At 43.3% G+C, this 20,354-nt stretch overlaps 1 protein-coding gene across 3 annotated transcripts in view; it reads left to right on the top strand.

Annotated features, from left to right (window-relative positions):
• Positions 1-11,761: 11,761 nt before the first annotated feature.
• The window catches only part of MICALL2 (MICAL like 2), a 53,127-nt gene continuing 44,534 nt past the window's right edge, over positions 11,762-20,354 (top strand). For all 3 annotated transcript variants that reach the window (XM_063430424.1, XM_063430423.1, XM_063430421.1), the window contains exons 1-2: positions 11,762-11,917; positions 16,362-16,505. In XM_063430424.1, coding sequence (XP_063286494.1) covers positions 16,363-16,505 — 143 coding nt within the window. In that variant the 5' untranslated portion in view covers positions 11,762-11,917; position 16,362. The remainder of the gene's footprint in view (positions 11,918-16,361; positions 16,506-20,354) is intronic.

The raw sequence follows: 20,354 nt of genomic DNA, 5'->3' as shown, positions 1-20,354 counted from the left end.
TCCCAAAAGCGGGATGTCAGACAAAATACCTGAGACATTGAGACAAATGTCCCAAATATGGGACTGTTCCTCTAAACTCGGGACTGTTGGCAAGTATGCCGGGGACACTTCCTCTAAAAGGGCATATCAAAATCATTGCTAATCTGCAGAGTGCATATTTTTATTAGCACAGAATACATGGCTAACACAGTTTCCCACACTGGTGACAGTTACTGTATACATTAACATTTACAAACAATGGTTCTTAGCCATGACTGGTGAGAGGCAAGGGTTAAGTAAAGCAGTGTGTTATGGTCACTAAATAGATTTTCAAGCGTTGCGAATTAATTGTAATTATGTCAAAGAGTATATTTTAGAAAATGGGAAAAACACACACCTTTTGCATAGCAAGGGTATGTAAGGGGGACGCTAAATTAATACATTCTGATCATTTATAATATGGATTTAATTTGTTCTGTCCTCAAATGAACAGGGGTGGGTTTGGGGACAAGCTTTATGCAGTTTGTCAATGTATAAAACTTAATAATTAATGAGGTATTTTAAAGGTTCTACCAGGAAAGGAGATTGCCTTTTGCAAATATGTTTGGGGAGAAATTCCGAGGGGATTTCCCCAAAAGTTATATTCAAATGCAAAACAGAACAGGGATTTAAAAAAACCAAACAAAAAAACCTCAACAATACTAAATAAAAGCTGATAGTGTTGCTTTCTTTAGAAGCTAATTACTGTGTACTTTAAAGGAAGATTCTAATCTCCATAGAATGAAACTCAATAGAAACTTTGCGGTTAACTGTGCTGTTTGATTACTTTCACGTAAAGCATCAGTTTAATGTTTTTGGATAATCTTTTCAAATGATTTAATATTTTTGAATTAACTTGTAAAATAATTTTATATTTTTAGAATTAACTTGTAAAATAATTTAATATTTTGAAAACAGTTTTAATATTTGATGATTTTTTTTACATACTAATTTTTTTTTATATACATGGTATATTTTTTATATTTTTGAAAAAGTAATTTTAAAAGTTTATCAAAAAATATTAAATCATTTGAAAAGGCCTAAAGGGCCAAAGCCGTTTTCCTGGCACTATAGATGTCTATGGTCCCCCCTGCCTTTGCACCCCTCTCCACCCTCAGCGCTGAAGGGGTTAAAACCCCTTGAGTCAATTACCTATGTCAGCCGGCGGGGGAGACCTAATGCGCATGCACGGCAATGGCCACGCTCGTATTAGGATTTCCCCAAAGAAAAGCATTCATCAATGTTTCCTAGGGGGAAAAATCTGACGCTGGAGGTCCTCATCCAGAGCGTGAGGCCGTCCAGAATCAGATAACAGAGCAAAGGTCCGTTTCGATTCCGGAAGCCCTCTAGTGGGTGTCTGTTAGACAGCCACAGAGGGCAGACTTAGAGCTGCAATGTAAACATTGCAGCACTAAGTGCAAAAGGGACACAGCACCCAGACCACTTCAATGAGCTGAAGTGGTCTGGGTGCCTGCAGTGTGTCTTTAATAAAAATGTTAAGTTGAGGCCCAAGTCTAAAACATTGGTGGCTTGCTCACATTTCATTGCAAATCGTAACGTTAACAAAAATCTGACAATATGGACGAGTGATGCTCAGACAGTCTTCTGACATGTTTGAGGACTTCATTTCCCAAGATGCTTATTCAGCAGTAATAATTATCCAAGAGCAGGTATTACTACTTTAGATAAGCTACCTATAACCATGATAACATGTTGAAAAATACTCTTATCCTTTGCTGATATTGGACATAGAATCAAGTAAAGGTATCAAGTAACACCTAAGCAGGACACATTTTAATCCCTTTATTTGTGGTTCAGCTGTACTTGTGTATTTTCAGTCTGGTAGTTGCACATTACCACATCTATGTATACAGACGCCTCAAGTACACGCTGTGATCATGTGACACAATCGTTGCAGCCAGTCCTCCAGACTAAGAGTGGCTCTGCCTCTTGGTGCCGGGGGGACTGCCGTAAAGTGTAGCATGAATGCATGCATGTATAAATGCAATCGCCCTCCACTTGTGATAAACCTCAAGGTATTTAGTCACATGCATTAATGCATTAGCTGAACTCAGCACATAGGCCGCCATGCAGGTCAGTCTCGCTGGACATCCTTGCATCCTGGACGGCATGCTACTAGTTGCATGCTTTATGCAAGTCCCACAATTGGGCCAATTTTGGTGGAACTATACCGAGGCTCTCATTCCACTGCTCGAATTTTGTTCCTTGGTGTGCCGGATCTGAAGACACCAGGGAACAGGTCCAAGCTAGCACAGCACATGTGCATCATTACTCACACATGTACAGTGCTGATGGTACTAACATCTTGCAAATAATGCGTCAGCTGTGCTCTCTGCATGGTCTGCACTGAGCATTGTGAACTGGAAGGAAGGCTGTCAGTCAGTCTTTCTTAGTAGGGCCACCCATTTTGGGCCTCATTAATAATACAAGTGACACCATTGGCATTGCCTTATGCCCACCTACCCCATCTGATTTCATATCTCCCAATGTTGAAAGTAATGATTTTTGGGCAGTTCCATCATCAATGCCTCAAAAGACTGTAAAGACACCGCTACTACTCAGGAATTTTCTGAGGATATTGTGAATTGGAGTACAACAACAGTTTGTCAAACTACACATTTACCAAAAATGAATGAAGCAAAATGAATTATTTAAACAAAAAATGATGGCGCTCATATTTACTAGTAGAGGAAAAAGACATATCTCTCAGATGGAGAGATTTTGGAGCCTCAAGAATGTGTAAAAAGACAATATGTATTAAAAACACATTCATTTCATTTCTTTACTAGTATACCATCTTTACTTAAAGAGGCACACAAGGGGTTATATTTGTTGTGATTAAATGATAGCCAAACCCAGTTATTCTTATTCTGGGTGTTATTCTTGTTAATCTCTTGTTTGCTGTGAGCATCCATATTGCTAATTCATGCCTACAGAATTAATTTCAGCACGTGACGAGTTTCAACTGTTCCTTTAACCCCTTAAGGACCAAACATCTGGAATAAAAGGGAATCATGACATGTCACACATGTCGTGTGTCCTTAAGGGGTTAAAGCTATAGACCACAAGGAAATGAGTCAGGATGTCTAAGCTGTTCACGATGACCCAGTGGCGGATCCAGAGCCTGATCTCGGGAGGGGCACTTGTAGATTATTTAAATAAATAATCCTGGCACAGCTTAGTGTAGTAGTTATGTTGCCAGTATGCCAGGATCCCACCCCAGAGTAAGTAGTCATACCGTTTAAGAACAGTTTGACAACTTACCTGGGGTCTGCTGGGATATAGGGCATGGGATAAGTGGTGTGTGTTAGGGGTGAAGTGTGTGTGAAAGGTGCATGTGTGTGTGAGCGGTGAAGTGTGTGTGAGTGTGAGTGCGTAAGGGCAGCAGTGTGTGTGCTAGGGGGCAGTGTGTGTGTGAGGGTGGCAGTGTGTGTATTGGGGGCACTGTATGTCTGTGTGGGGCAGTGTGTGTATGGGGGGGCAGTGTGTGTATGGGGGGGCACTGTATGTATGTGCTGGGCAGTGTGTGTATGGGGGGGCAGCAGTGTGTGTAGGGCACTGTATGTGTCTGTGTGTAGGTTTGCAGTGTGTGTATGGGTGTGCAGTGTGTGCGGGGCAGTATGTGTATGGGGGCAGTGTGTGTATGGGGGCAGTGTTTGTGGGGCAGTGTGTATATGGGTGTGCAGTGTGTGTATGGGGACAGTGTTTGTGGGGCAGTGTGTGTATGGGGGCAGTGTTTGTGGGGCAATGTGTGTATGGGGACAGTGTTTGTGGGGCAGTGTGTGTATGGGGGCAGTGTTTGTGGGGCAGTGTTTATGGGGACAGTGTGTGAGGCAGTGTTTGTGGGGCAGTGTGTGTATGGGGCAGTGTGTATGGGGCAGTGTTTGTGGGGCAGTGTGTGTATGGGGACAGTGTTTGTGGGACAGTGTGTGTCTGGGGCAGTGTTTGTGGGGCAGTGTGTGTACGGGGTCAGTGTGTGTATGGGGGAAGTGTGTGTAGTGTGTGTATGGGGGCAGTGTGTGTATGGGGGCAGTGTTTGTGGGGCAGTGTCTGTATGGGGACAGTGTTTGTGGGGCAGTGTGTGTATGGGGCAGTGTTTGTGGGGCAGTGTATGTATGGGGCAGTGTTTGTGGGGCAGTGTGTGTATGGGGGCAGTGTTTGTATGTGGGGGCAGTGTTTGTATGTGGTGGCAGTGTGTGTGTGGGGGCAGTGTTTGTATGTGGGGGCAGTGTGTGTATGGGGTCAGCGTGTGTATGGGGACAGTGTGTGTATGTGGGGCAGTGTTTGTGGGTCAGTGTGTGTATGGGGACAGTGTTTGTATGTGGGGCAGTGTGTGTATGGGGGGGGGGGGGGGGAGGAGGGAAGGGAGGCTTTTTAATAAAAAATAAATGTATTTAATAAATATGTTCCCCCTCCCTTCTTACCTTTATTGAGGCGGAGGGGGGACATTTCTGGATCCCTAGTGGTCCCAGTGGGGAATCCCTGGTGGTCCAGTGGTTACAGTGAACTCTAGCCCTTTGCTCCAGGGCTAGAGTTCACTCTTGCGAGATTTGGAGCGTTGCCGTGGTAACCGCGTAGATTTCGAAATGCAGGGCAGGTCAACAGACCTACTATTCCTGGGACTGTAACCCATGATGCAGGACTGTCCCGCCAAGTTCGGGACTGTTGGCACCTATGCTTTGGGTGGGAGTGTTCTCAGTTTATCATTGTGAACCAAAGATGGATTGAACAATTCAGAGATCTGCTAGGCAAGAGGCTGTGCTAAAAACACCACAGAAGCCCCAATTTTTGTCAAACAATTAAAAAATGATTTGACACATACTGAGGAGGTCTGCACCATAATCACTACTGTAAGTTAGTTGTTTGCACTGCGTAGAACGTAGCACCCAACTGCGGAATTCCACAAACTGCCCAAAGCGAGCGTTTGTGCCCGGAATGGGGACGGGTCAACTCTAGTTAACCGACACAAATAAATTCCAGACTGCATGGCTATCACTCAGGCTGGCCCACTGAGGGCAAACCCTGCAGTGAGTATGGTTTCAGTGCTCTCTTCATGGTCCTAGTGCCCGTGGTATTTTACGCATTTCATGGACAGTTATGACAAAAGAAGAACATAAGCCAAAAACATAGCAAGAAGCAAGGCTAAAAATAAACAAGAGTCTTTTTTTAATTTATTTTTTAGTGTTCCTACCTATGTTTTGGCCTAGATTCTTCTTTTGTGATATGTTTCGTGAATACCAAGGTGAGCCCCTATCTTAGGTGGAGGCTTTATCAACCATAAAGGTCACTTTTTTGTGACAATATTTTCTACTTTTGTGGACACCAGGGAACAAATCAGGGACGGCAGACAGGGCCCTAAAATTGGGGCAGATGGCCCCTTTAACAAACCTGCATATTTCATGAATAAACTATGTTTTATTCTAAATTAGATTTATTCTACAACTGGATCTCACTATTATCAGTGGGACACATACATACTTTGAAATTGGAAAATTTAGGAACAATTCATGCATTGAGCCTAATTATGTAACGTGGGTAGTCTTTAAAGGGAATTTAAATCCTACACACAACATCATTTTTAGGCAATTTCTGAGCCAGTTATTTTGATATTTGGATAATGTCAAGAGTACTAAGTGATCATTTTGTCCATTTTGGTGTTGTTACAATTTGGGAATATTTTGCTGCATTTGGGAGCCAGCTAAATGTAGTGTATTTCTTTGTCACTTCAAATTTATTCTTTTTAAATAAAGTTTGATTTCAGTACACATGTACTATATCATCAGGAACTATATTTTCAAGTTATAGATGGTATTCTATCACTGAATAATTTTAACTGATCACAGGAATACATGCTAAAGAGATCGCTGCAAGGCTTTCAGTCCGTCAACTCAATTTCTAAGATAAATGCAGAGACATCCAACAAACGTTTATGGGAAAAGTATAACTGAAAATGGTTTATTGATTTTTAAAAAAAATAATTTATAATCTAAATGCAGCCTTACTGCACCTGCTATCATGATGTAATACAAAGTCTGGTTGCAATGCTTTTTTTTTTTTTGTGAATATAATTTTTATTTATTCGTTTTGCTTGTATCAAGGTTCAATGAGACACGCAGGTCTCCACAGCATGGTATGACAAATAATATCGGGTCGGGCTCGCAGGCCCACATCATGGGAGGACTCGCAGGTCCCCATTTTCTGGTGTTATGCATTTCCCCTAATATTAGTTAGTTTACTTTTTATAAACAAGGTGAACTATATGCATGGCAACCGTCTTTAGTCTAGGTTAGTTAGCCTTTTACCAGGTGTCGGTGTTTGTGGAGTGAGCTCCGTTCTCTGTATCGTTTGTATGTGTAGGAACTTTGGTGTATTCGTTGTGTTCCATCTATCGTGTTCGAGTTCCGTCTATGTGTCGGTGTTCCCCTGCTATCTTGTCAGGTCGCACAATGTATTAGGGGTTCGTTCTATGTGTGAGCCTGGGTACGTAGGCCTCTCTTTTGGTTTCTGTCGTAGGGCCTCTCATAGAGTCCTGTGTCTCGAGTCGTGCGGTATTGTCCGTGTTGGATTTGTGTTTTCCCCACTGTTACCATCAGTGTTTCCTGTGTTTAAGAAGGAATATGGTGGTATTGTGGGCAAGAGGTACCCTTTTGCTGGGTGTGTGGTTGCGGCTTCAGTCGTGTCATTGCCGGGCCTGTCTGGGGTCATCACGGTCGTTCGTGTGATATGTCTTTGGGTTGTCATCCCTGACCGGTCTGAGAGTTTGTGCCATTTTGTGTATGTTTTCGTTCAGGGTGGTGTTATCCCTTGTTGCGGTAGGTGCGGTAAGGTTGATCCAGGCAATGGTAATACTCGAGTTATTTAGGGGAAGGGGGGGGGGGGGTGCATCAGGGCGGGAAGAAAGGGGAATGGTTTTGTTCAGATCGTCTGTCAGTCGTCTCGTGTCGTCTGGAGTGTGTGTTCTGCGTTCTATCTGTCTGTGTTGTGGTGTCCGTCGGTGTCAGGTCTAAGTTCTAATTGGAATTCCTCTTTTGCCGTCTCTAGAATCCAGTGCGTCCAAATGCTCATGTAGGTAGTGGGTGTAGTATTGGCCGTCATGGTCAGTTCCTCTATCGTCCTGAGTTCCTCCATTTGGCTAAACCAGGTCGAAAGCGGGGTGTCACTGTTTGTTTCCAGAATCGGGGGAGCACGCGTTTGGCCACATTACGTATTCTAATAGTCATGGACTTTTTGTATCTAGAGCGGGGAACTGTTGTGTGGAGTAGGAGCAGCGCTGCCGGTTCCGGGGGGGTGCATCCGTGAACTTCTCTAGCATTTTGTGTATCCTCTTCCAGTACGGTTGAATCAGCGCGCAATCCCACCAAATGTGTTTCGTGGTGCCTACCTCGTGTTCACATCTCCAGCATAGCCTGGAGTGGTCTGGGTTTACGTGGTGGAGGAGGTGTGGTGTCCTATACCAATGTATTAGAAGTTTGTAAGCCGTTTCCTGTGTTTTGCTGTGAGTGGAAGAGTGGTGTGTAAGGTAGCAGATGGATTCCCAGCAAAATACTGCGAGTTGTTGGTTCGGGATATGGGAGGCGCCCGTTGAAGTGTCCCATGATGGTTCTAATGCGACATTAAAGTCCCCCCCAATATGAGAGTCCCTTCTTTGAACTCCAGGAGTTTGTGAAGTGTTTCTTTGAGGAAGCGATAGTGTTGTGTGTTGGGGGTTGCGAACGTGTACTGACGGTCCGCTATTTTCCCTTTGAGGAATAGGTACCTGCTCTCATCGTCCGATAAGCAGCCCCCCTCCTGCAACGGCACCCTCTTATGGAAAAAGTATTGCTGTCCCCCTAGCCTTTCCCCCATGGTAGTTACTGTATAATCCTTGCGTGTAGTGTTGGTTAGTTAATTTGGGTCTGGCCCCCTTCTTAAAGTGCGTTTCCTGCAACATGACTATTGAGGCCTTTTGTTTATGGAAGTCTCTTAGTGCTCCTGATCTCTTCTCTGGTTTGTTCAGACCTTTGGTGTTGATCGTGATAATATGTAGAGGGGCGGGAGTCAGTGTCATGTCGTCTGGTCAGTTAGCTATTGGTAGGTCCTATATGGGTGTCGTTGTCCAATGTCTCTGCGGTATGCGTGTACTCGGTCTGTCCCGGTCGTCGCGGTCAATGTGAGGTCGGGGTGTCAGAGGTTAAGGTGGGGTAGGGGAAGGGGTAAGGTACCTCGGTAGTTGTGGAGGTTCCCTGTGACCTCCAGTGGTCGTGTTCCGGTCACGTGACCGCTAGGTGTAGACGTCGGGGAGCCTCAATCCAGTGGCACACATGGGCAACTCACCGTCTGGGTGACGTCTCTCCTACTGGGCAGTGGTTGGGTGTCTCAGTGCCGGTGTCTTCGCAATATGTCGGGTCCCATGTCGCCCCTGTATGGCTCCCAGGTGATGCCTCAGTGTGATGTGTTAGTCTTCCCCGCCTCGGGGTGTGTTGGCTCAAGAGCCGGTGTGTGTGTTGCATAACATGTTTAATCAAATTACTGTAGTAAGGCATGAACAGTAACAGTAACATTTAGATTAAATTCACAACAGGTGATAACAAGTAACTGGCATTTCTATCAGTGCGAGGCCGTACATCTACCTCTCCTACCCCCAGCCCCCCCCCCCCCCGCTGGTTTGCTTATCTAGCATGAGTGAACCTCGTCCCTTCGAGTTACCCGTCCTATCACTCTCTAGGTTCGGGGGTACACTTATCCGGGGTCAAGATGAAGGCACTCGTGTCCCATGATCGCCGGATTCGTTTTAGTCAATCTGGGTGTGCCCTCACGAGTGGCCTCTTACTTGTCTGTGCCCCCCTGTCCCGCACCTATAGTGTGTAAGTGCTCTACGGGTGGTTCTGGGCTGTGTGACCCGGTTGCAACTGTCTCTCCCCCCCCCTCTTTTTTCCTTTACCGATGCTCCCACCCCGGGTGTGCCCCGCCGGCGACACCCCCCACCTGCTCCCCGAGGCTCGTCACAGGGCAGGCGGGCGGCGGCTGGGCCCAGCCGGGGGGGGGGGGGGGAGACATAAATATGTGGACCAAATTTTGCTCGACTCTCATTCACCCCTTTCGTTATCATAAGAAGTTCATAATCAGTACAGTAGGCTACAGGGCTCCGCAGGGCCGGGCTCCTGCGCCTTTGGTGCTCCCCCCGGTGCTTCTCTGCTATTGTGACTGGGTGTGTCTCCCGTGGGAGGTATACTTGCGGTTCAGAGGGGTCAGCGCGGTGTGTCCATTGTCTCTGGTACCGATAGTCGGAGAGGGTAGTACGTATCTAGTTCACGGGTGGTTTGAGGCGGGACCCCGGGATGGTAGGTAGGCGGTGCACGGTCCTTTACATGTCGGCGCCCGTAGGGCGCGTGGTCTGTTGTCTTGTTCTTCTTGGTCTGGCAGGCTGCTGCGTCTGGCGGTGTGCTTCGGGTGAAAACTCGTAGAAGGCCAACGGGTCCGGCCATGTCAGCTGTATGTGCGGCGGTAGTTGTAGTTCCCGTACAATGTCTCTCACATCGCTGTCGTTCTTCACTGCGAAGGAGCCAGTGCTTGTGGTAATTTGTATACCAGTGGGGAAACTCCATCGATATCTGATCTTGTTGGTTTGTAGTATGTGTGTGAGAGGGCGCATGGCCCGGCGATATGCCAGTGTCGCTGGAGATAAGTCCGGATATAGTTGTATTTCCGCGCCGTTGTGGAGGATTTGTTTTTTTATCCCTAGCGCTTTTCAGGATGTCTTCCTTCACTTGAAAGTGCAGTAAACTGCACACCACGTCCCTTGGAGGGGACTCCGGTGGGCCTTTGGGTCTAACGAAGTCAATAGGCGTCATGTTCGTCCGCTGCAGGAGGGAATTGAAGATTTCCGTGAGGGAATCTCGTATTGGGGTGGTCTGGTCGAATTCCTCCGGCAGGCCCCGGATTCTGATATTCTGCCGCCTCCCCCTGTTGTCTAGGTCTTCCACATGGAGGGCCATTTGGCGCAATTGCACTTCTTGCCGCTGTATTACGTTTGCGGTGGCGTTTTGTGCCGATGTCACATGGTCACAGTCTGCCTCCAACTGTGCTAGCTTGTGTTGGATCCCCTGCATGTCCTCCCTTAAGGCATGGAGTTCCCCCGCTATGGACTTGTGGAGGGTGGCATTTGCCTCTTTAAGGTCTGCTTTCGTGGGTAGGTTGCTGAGTAGGGATGCCCAGTCTAGCTGGGATGGGGGTAAGTCAGGTGTGGATTGTACCTGCTCGTGGTGCCTGCCGCGTGGTGAGGCCGGGCGGGTCCTCAGAGTCACTGGAGGTCTGGGAAGCGTGGTCCGCCTGTGTCAGGAGGAATTGTCGCATGCCCGATGCTTGAGACCCCCTCGGGGTGTTGGCGGTCGCTGCTGCCTGCTGTGGCTTGTTGTTTTTGCCCATATTGTGCTGTATGGGGCTGGTGAGGCGGGTAATGGTGCAGAGCCTGCATGGAGCTCCTGGTTCACACCGCCATTCCGTCCGGCGTCCAAGCCACACCCCCCCTGCAATGCTTTTTGATTAACTGATCACCCATGTATGAGACTGACGCTCTGGCTCTTTATAGAGGCAAGAATAAATGCTATTTCAGTGTTTATAGGGAATAAAGCAGAAATAAGTAAAAAAAAAAAAGTTATCTTATATGCTTTTCAATATTGCTGGGACTATGCCCTCCCAGATGCCTCGGGTGTGCGAGAAATCCAATTTACAAAATTATATTAATACTCGGAGCACCATAACCACTACAGTCCTTTATAGTGGTTATGGTGCCAGATTTTCCTTTTTGCCTTCGTACAGTAATTTATTACACTGTTTTAGAACATTTTGATATTTTAACTAGTTCCCCCCAACACCCATGCCACATCCCGTCTTCTTCTGCAGAAAAAGCCAAATATCTTGACCAAGTTAGAGCACCCAGCTACACCTTTTGACCAATCAGCGTGGCCCTGCATGGCGCTCTTTGCTCAGAGGAGCTAGCTGCATTATCCTAGAAGAAAAATCCCGAAGCAGGGCTCTGGACGCAGGCGCCTGGCAGGATCTACGAAACGGTTTGACAAAGTATTGTGGGAGGAAACCACGGCTCTACTGACACCATAACCACCACAGCGGGCTGTAGTGGTTATGGTGCTTGAAATATTCCTTTATGACTAAAATAGCCAAGCTGTGTCTATAATTGAGTTAGAGAATTTCTTTACATTTTGTCATTTGGCTTTAAATTGGTTGTAGCTCAAAGTTTACAGCATCATTGAGTCAACGTAGTTTATTAACTAAACACCAATTTGTAGTGAACCAAAAAGAAAATGTAGTCACGCTGTGACTATAGTTTTTCTGGAAAACTACAATTCACAGCATGAAGCAATGTCTGGCACTGTAACTGCTGGGAAAATAAAATTTTTACTATTTTTTCCCCCCAATCACATAATATAAAAGATACCCAATGCTGAAGTATGTCATTATGTTCTTAAAATACATGGTGAGTATAGCTCACTTGTTACTCCAGTAATAAACTTATATACTGACCCCTAGATGGTCTCTGTTTGGGGGGAGTGGGAGTTTTAATAAATGAGCCAGCATTCTGGAAAGAGGTTGTGCAGAAGCTGGAGTTTCCCAGTTTGTTCTCGCCCCGCCTTCATAACAATACTCACCAGCACACCGTTCCATTCCCCCCGCCTCTATACAGCAAGCCCCGCCCCCGTTGTCAGTGTTGCTCCTGCACTGTGTTCTGAGCTCAGACAGCAGGATTGTAAGCTGGTGGTAGCCAGCTAGGGGCCCCTGGGAGCCGGCTTTACACACTGGGGCCTCACCTTGCCAGAAAGACTTCAGAGCCAAGTGAAGCCGAGATCCTGGAGCGTGTATCCTGGTGCTTCACAGTATAAAGGTACATTGCACTGCATGGGGACTGCTGGCTGCTAATCCCATAGTGTGTCAGTGTGTAATAACAGCTCCTGTGTGTAATAATGGGGTATCTGCTCAGAAATATACTGATATATAGGCTTACTGTCCCATTATTTGACAAGCACGTTATATCTGGATGCATATCAAATTATGTGTGTGTGTATATATAGTATGTCTTTTTCTCTCATTATAAAGGAAGTGATTATATATGTGTGTTTGATTCGTATTTTAATATTTGCATGTATATTTATGAACTGCCTTTGTTTATATAGTTGTTAGTGTATGTATATGTGTCTGTAAGTATAAATATATATGTTTGTATATAAATAGAATGTGAGCTCAGAAGGGAAGCTAGGTTTGTGTTATGTTCAGGGAAGAGAGCAAAGTCTGTTTTTATATCAAAGATTATTTGCACTCTGGGAATGTTTCCAGCCTTACAGTTACTTGTTCATTATACTTTTTGTTAATTCTCATTGCTTACTGTAGATACCAGATTGTCACTGTACCTACTAGCCATTTGCCTTTTATTACCCTAGCCATTGCCCATTCTCTAGGTTCCAGCCCTTCTAGCAATATACCACACCTGTAACAATGTAACTTGCTCTCAAAATTCTTGTTGGTCAGCGATTGCTCACCTGGGCTCTGCAGATTGGTGACTACATTTCCCATGATGCTCTGTCAACCACAAAAGCTGGCAGAGCAGCTTGGAGATGTAGTTCACATGCATCTGGTTTGCCAAGTTAGCCATCAGTGTTGTAAGGTAGCCTATCAGTGGGTCCCCTGTTATGTAATAATTTCTGCTTGCTGCAGGTAATCAGAAATATGCCTTGGGAGATACATTTCTTTAACTCTAACACACATTACATCATGTGATCATGTGTTAGTGCATGTCTGTGTAATAAGCAAGTTCTCATTGTCATACGTGATTATGTGTCAGTGCATGTCTGTGAGATATGCAATTTTCCATCGTGAATATATGTCACCTTCCTGTGAAGAAATTCACATGACCTCATGGTGTACCGCTGGTCACAACATGGCTTAATTAACTTCCTTAAAGTCTGGCATTAAGCTTAGTTTATTTATAAGGTGTTGGTGTAACCCAGAGCGCTGTGCAGCAGCCAAACAAACCTGCATGTATTTGCTGACAAAAGGAAATTGGGCACACACAATGACAAAGGAGAGGAGATCTCTGGTCAAGGGAGCTTACAGTCTAAAGATCATTTAATGGCTACTAGAAAGATGAAGTCAATGAAACAAAAATAATGTAAAATGCTCAATTCTATTACAAATGAAACTTGCTTTGTGCAATAACAAAACCCAACACTTAAATTGCAACTGTGTCGTTCAAGTAGACGTCTATAATCTACCTCCTATGATTCTAGGACTTGTAGTCCTGGAGCAGCCGAGGGCACCTTTTGGGCATACCGATACCCGTGTTAAAGTACTTGAGTAGCTCTTGGCTTTAAGTACTTTCAAAATCATAGGAAAACAAATCTGTGAAAAAGGATAGCTCCACAAGAAATATAAATATTTTATTACAAAATAAGCATTAGAATCCTTACCCTTCTAATCTTATTTCTCATATAAAAAAAAAAAAAAAAATATATATATATATATATATATATATATATATATATATATATATATAAAAAATTCTCCTCTTTAAGATCTTGGATAAGATCTCTCGTAAGTCTTTGATGTGTAGTCACAGCCAATAGTTATTTAATGCTCAATACATTTGAGGGGGGGGGGGGGGGGGAGGGAGGGACCCAAATGGATTGGCATTCAAAGTTAACAGACACCTATTTTTTCTTCAGTAACTTTTTATTGCATAATACTGCACACTAGATTTTATAAAATATGGCATAGACCAGTCCCCTTAAGCAGTTCAGCATGCTGGAGTGTTTTAATGGAGAAATTTGCACTTTTGTCAAAGTACTAAGTTTAATTGACAGCTTGGAGGGTTCCCTGCCTCACTCTCTTAGAATGCTTTTTAAAAGTATAGGGAAACCTTAGGAAACTAATAGAGAAGCATTTGATTGTTGGGAAGCTACACATATGACGTAGGTCCCCATTACTGTACAATGAGAAACATCGGATTTGACCGGAGATAAATATGATTAACTCAGAGAGGGCAGTTTGATCTGCGTCGAGGAGACTATGTTGGCAATGGGAAAAAAGTGAGTTTATTTTATTAAGGAAGGGGGGACGGGCCTAAAGTAAAATAAAAAAAGGAGCACCCCAACGTTAGTTACTCCAACATCATAGCCATTTCAGGGATTTGAAGTGGTCATGGTGCCAGTTGTCGTAGTCTGTGCAGCATTTCAGTATTGAATGCGGCACATAGTTTAGCCACTTTGCTACTGACAGCATCATTGAAGACTTGAAGACAAGTTCCAGGTTGGCTAATGTTAATTATGTGCATATTTCTGTATTTAGAGTTTCATTTATTGTTTGAAAGCATTTCGATGATGCTCTCGGCCAATGAATGACGGGCGGGTTCGACATCCGCCTTGTGCAGCTCTGCAGAAGCTGGGTGCCCATCACCGGCCACACAGGACCCTCAGTGCTTAGTGGAGACCCAGGTAAAACCAGATTTTGCAACAGTTTGCACCATTACCGGAAAACCGAGTTAAGGTGCACCTGGCATCAGAACCACTGCAGTGGGCTCTAGTTGTTATGGTACACAGAGAAACCCTTAAATATATTTATTATTTTTGGGATTGATGTAGTGCCAGCATATTAAACCGCGCTTTACAAATGTTAACAGGGAACCATATATTGCCAAAGACCCTGCTTGATAGTATTAGGTACCATGTTCCTAATGCTATAATTATTGAATACAAGGAAGAGTAATTGTGACTTTAAGGGAAAACGGTCACGATTTTTTAATATTAACAAATAAATGTAATTATATGTAATAGTCTCTTCTTTTGTGATGCATAGATTTAAGTTAATACCGTTTTAAAGTGTTTTTTCTAGCTAATTCTTGGCTTTTGCGGGCGGCCATCTTTAAACCCTCTTTCATGGAAAGCACCTTATCTGTAATACCATGCAGTTATCTGAGAGCTAGTGTGCATTTAAGAGTCCAGATGTCATAGCAAGTCCCGGCCAACTCAAGTAGCTGCTGTAAGCCAGTTTAACTTTTTGAGATTTCTCATGGTCCTGGCTAATAAGTGTAACTTATGACGAAAGAGATGTTAAACATGTCTGCTCTCACAGAGCAAGGGTAACCAGGTGATGTACTAAGAAAAGGTATTATTTATATGTAAGCAAGGGGAAATTACAAAATAATGGTCAAAAAAAGACATAATTTATTATTTTCACTGATAACGGTAAAAAAAAACAACAGATATCAATTTCCCTTTAATTTATGCTAAAAAGTAAACGCATATACATTAAATCTGACGGCTCGTCTAGAAAATGTTAAAAATAGTATAAGCTGTTACAACTTCTCAGGTGATTTTATTTTAATGAGTCATAAATAAATAAATGTTCTATTCTGAATGCTACACACCCAATGCAAACTATGGTTCAGTCTCCAACACATTCCCCAACGGTCTGTCTAGAGAACTGTGCCAGTGACGTGGGTATGCATTATTTTACATCCCACAATGCACTGCATGTGGCAACATGTAACGCTTTTTGTAATTCCATCAACTTCGTTGAGAACACATTGGTGCACGCACGTCTCTTTGCAGTAGGGACATAAAGCAATTTCAGGTGCAGATAGAAGGTATTTATTCATTATACTCCCATTGTAGTATGTTTTTATTTATTTTTTGTTTGTTTTTATTTCTCTTGCGTTACTTTACATGTAGTGATGTGCTGTTACCCTCGCTCTATGTGGCACATGGTCCAAAAGTGCATTTAAATCAGCAGTAAGCCTCGGCTAGAATTGCAGTTGGTGTAAAGGGAGGTTTAGCACGTCAAAGCTGACTATTCAGACCCAGCAGTGCAGCATTAGAAGACTCAGAAATGAGCAAGACAGAAAATACCCAGCGGCTCATACAGCTTGTGATTCTTGATCCTCACACCTGCTAGACTAATATTGTGCTGCTGTCATGATATTTCGAGAGAGGGTTTATTGGCAGACCCGCTGCTACTACGTGCGAAACAGTGAGCACACGTGTCTAATACGGTGGAAAAATGGAACGGTGCAGGGACATATAGATAAATATGACACAAAAAAGGGTTAAATTATGGAAAATAATCTCTAATAGAATTCCTACAAGGCTGGCTAGGGTATAATTTACAAGTAGCAGGATTCTATATACAATGTAATAACCATAATATATATTGGTGTGCTTTTTTTTCCTTCTGTGTGTACAGTTTCAAATATAGATCGTTTGCTTCCACTTTTTGTTTTAATGGTTTTTTTTTTCTTCTCCTCCACTTCCCCCCCCCCCTCCCCCCCTCTCTTCAAGGATGGCGGCTATAAAAGCCCTACAGCAGTGGTGCAAGCAGCAGTGCGATGGGTATCGAGATGTGTCGATTACCAATATGACCACTTCGTTTCGAGATGGGTTGGCATTCTGTGCAATCCTTCACAAACACCGACCTGACCTCATGTAAGTAAATCCACTGTGGGCGTTCCTATCTATAAATGTGCTAACGTTCGATCCAGAAACCTGATTTGAGAATTATCTGCAGTTCCAACATTTGAATGGACCTGTCCATGGAATGAGTTCGTAACAATGTTAGCTGCGTGTATGTAATGCATTAAACCTTTAAATGGTAATAATCATTACCACTACAGCCTGCTGTTGTAGTTATGGTGTGAGGAGTACCCTGGCCAGATTCCCTGGTAATGGAGCAAAGTGTTTAGCACGGTTTGCCTCCTTACCTTGGGCCTTTGCCGGACTCCGAGGATTTTGATTGGTCCGGTGACGTGCTCCTGCAGAGTTTCAGAAGCCAGAAGCTGCGGACGTCGCCATTTATTGGCTGAAAACGTCAACTGGGTGCTCTCAGACGGGGATTGACATTACGTGCAGTCAAATTGCCACCGTTAAATGAGTGGGACGTTTAATATTTGATCATGAATGGTTCATCCTGTAGTCATTAAGGAGTTTTAAAAAAAAAAACAAACAAAAAAAACCATAAAACAAATGTATGGGGATTGTGTAAATTACATGACACATGGCTTTTGAGATTATTTTTGACTCAAGTCTGGTTAGTATGCTGTGTTTAGTGGACTCTTAAAGGAAACTATACGGGACAGGGATAAGGAAGCAAGTTATGTGTTTTATTCATTTATTTATTTTTTCTTTCTTCTACATTTGGTAGTCCAGACAAACAAAAATATGATCCTATGATTTTGATTTGAAAAATTAGCAAAATCAGATTTGCTGGTTTGTTTAATTTTAAAACAAATAAAAACATTTTTTTTTTTGTAATAAAGTGCGTCAGAAAATCAAAATTGGTTGGTAGGCAGTAGCTTATCTTTTATTTATTAAGTTTTTCTTGAATTAGCAGCTGAGCGAAAAAAAAAAAAAAGGCATGCTTCTTACCTGTGTCTTGTTAGTGATTCTAGGAGTAAATTAGCGAGGTGTTGGATTTGTGTTTTGATTGATTAGAATAATAAGAGGTATATTTAAAGGGATACATATATACACTTAAGACTTAATCTTGTTCTGCCTCTGTCTCTGTATGGGAGCATTCATGGTAGTTATTAAATTAAATTAAAGTAACATTCTTACCAAACAGTATTTGCTTAATGAGTAATCCTTGCTGGACAGAGCTCACTGTTCCGTGCAGTGTGTGGGCAGCTGTGGAAAAAATGAAAACAGAGTTTCATTGAGTGCACTAAACTCCAAGGAGTCCTCCCTCGTATATTGGAGCTGGCCAGTGTACTCTGATACATTGCCAAATGTTCCTACTTAGACTTGTTGTCAGAATACATGCGAAGTCTGTTTGTCTCTATGTCTCCAGTTTAATAAAGTACAAACAAGTACACACAGCAGTACAGAGCCAGCCTGCAGGTGTAAGGCCACGGCATCGCAGAATATTTTGAAACACATTGGATCATGTTTACTAGTCTTCAGTGAGATGTAATAGATCCTGGCACTGTCAGGATTAAATTGGAACTACAATGCAGAGACTGGATTTGATCAAGAGCTGAATGGCTACTGTAGGGTATGGGAAGGCAAGCGGCGGTTCCTTGGCTGTGGCTGAAATGTAACACCTTTGGTACCTTGCCAGACTTAACTCTAATACAAGGGTGACCCTGGCTGAATAGTTTTGCAATAGCAATTTGTCATAATGCAGAACTCTACATCCAGCATGCAAATAGGTATTTAGTAGTAAACATGAAAGGAACACTATAGGGTCAGGAACACCAACATGTATTCCTAACTCTATAGTGTTAAAATTACCATCTAGCCACCCTCCTCTCCTCCACCCCACCCCCCATTGCCCCCTAAATATAGTAAAACTTTACTTGTATTCAAGTCTGCAGCTGCTGGCTCTGCCCGTGATCTGCCTGCTTGGCTGACATCATCAGAAATCAATGCATCTCTGAGGAAAGTTCAGTGGCTCCATGCAGAGGGTGAAGACACTGAATGGAAGTGCTGCTTACTCTGCAGCACTGCCCCATGAAGCAGCTCTAGCAGCCATCTGAAGAGTGGCAAGTAGAGGCGTCCCTAGGCTGTAATGTAAACACAAAAAGATTGTGTTTGCTTCAAAAGGCTGAAGGGAATGAGTATACGTACAAGAACAAATGCAATAAGCGGTAGTTGTTTCAGTGACTATGATGCTTTGTCATTCTAAAGCAGTATAAAAGCATGCAAAGCATCATGGGAATTGTAGTTCTACAACATTTGGGGATCTACCTTTTGGGCTGTCCTGCTCTAGAAAATGGCACGTTTAGTAATTCCAGGCTTGGGGCAAGTTACATAATGCCTCTGGTCTGCCCCGACTGTATTACAGCTTACAGTCTGCTAGAAAGATGTGTGCATTAATGCAGTATTTCAAAATGTGAAGCTTTAGCTTTATTAATTCATTGACCTGTTTGTTAAATGATCTAGGTTTCATGCAAAGCTTTAATAAAGTTTGATATTTTACGTTCCAGTTACAATTGTATGCTTTGCTTCTGAGAAGAATTCCATTTGAAGACTTTTCGGCTCATCAGATTATAGATAAATCCCAGATGGCATCAATCCTGTAGCATGCGAGTTTTGCTGGGTTAAAGGTGCAGGAATGCTCAGAACTTCTAGCGCAATTGAATTAAAGGCTGTTACACAGAATCTGTCACTTGAGCCGTGCAAGCAAAGAATATATTGCTCTCGATGATTTTAGGAGTACAGTTAGCTGCAGGGAATTGGGCAAAATGCAGACTCTCAGCTGATAGAGGGCCAGGTTTGGACAGTCCTAGATTAGATAGTGTTCCCCCACTAATTTAATTTGCATTTGGAGGCACATCCCCGACGTCAAGTACCAGGCAATAGATGTTTTTTTCATTGGCAGCAGTCTAAAAACGCATAGGGAGGTCATGTTCAATGCTACTTTTAGTGATCATTGCAATGTTGGTTTCAAACTATTATCCTTTGGCTGCGGTGGGACATGCAGGCTGCGGTTGGGTGGTATAGGAACAGATACGTGAACAAAGCCATCGCATCACATGATCTAACGTCTATTCTAGTAGACCAGAACATTTCTCACAACAGGGTCTCCAGTTTGTCATCGGGGTAGACACAGATCTGTTACTAAATCACTGAGAGTATAGAGTCTCGGCAAGTAAAATGATTGCAGACACCCTTAAGAGTAAAAGTTAGTGATGGCAGATTTAGGTGGCAAAAAGGAAGATAAAGTGTATTGGTTATTATTCTTTTAATGTCCCTTTAAATGGAGAACACTTAACATCCACCTGAAATCCACTACCAGTTAATGTATGTGGGGAAAAGTTACAAAATGTGTGAATGTGCACAGTTGGCATTACCAATGGATAGCAGATCTGACATTGTATCCTGTACATAAATATTACGTATTTTTTTTTTCGTTTGTTTGTGTGCTGTTCGAGGTATGTGGTATTTCCTTTAAAAAATAAACTAAAAAAATAATTAGCTGAGCAAAATCTCTGTATAGCAACAGGCTTCCTATCTGTCCTGGGGGATACAGAGACAATGGGTCAGAGGAGTTGGCCTCTTGCATTCCCAAGAGTGTGTGTAATGTTTGTGCTGTATTCGCCTCCCCCTGTTCTAAACCATAAGTTGTGGGGAGTCCATAAAAACACCCAACATTTTGTCTAATTTATCATTCGTGGAGGAAAAAAAAAAAAAAAAAGGTGCAAATAAAAACTGATTTGAAAAATTTGTCCTAAATTTATCAAATAGGTTTCAGTATTTAGTGGATAAACCTCTTAATCTAGACTGTACTCCAATTGAGCGCTGGTGTTTGTTTTGTAGGTGTTCTTATTAAAGCTT

Source organism: Pelobates fuscus, chromosome 8 (assembly GCF_036172605.1).
Source record: "Pelobates fuscus isolate aPelFus1 chromosome 8, aPelFus1.pri, whole genome shotgun sequence".
NCBI lineage: Eukaryota > Metazoa > Chordata > Amphibia > Anura > Pelobatidae > Pelobates > Pelobates fuscus.
The sequence above is the reverse complement of the archived record's forward strand: the minus strand, read 5'-3'. Positions and strand labels throughout refer to the sequence as shown.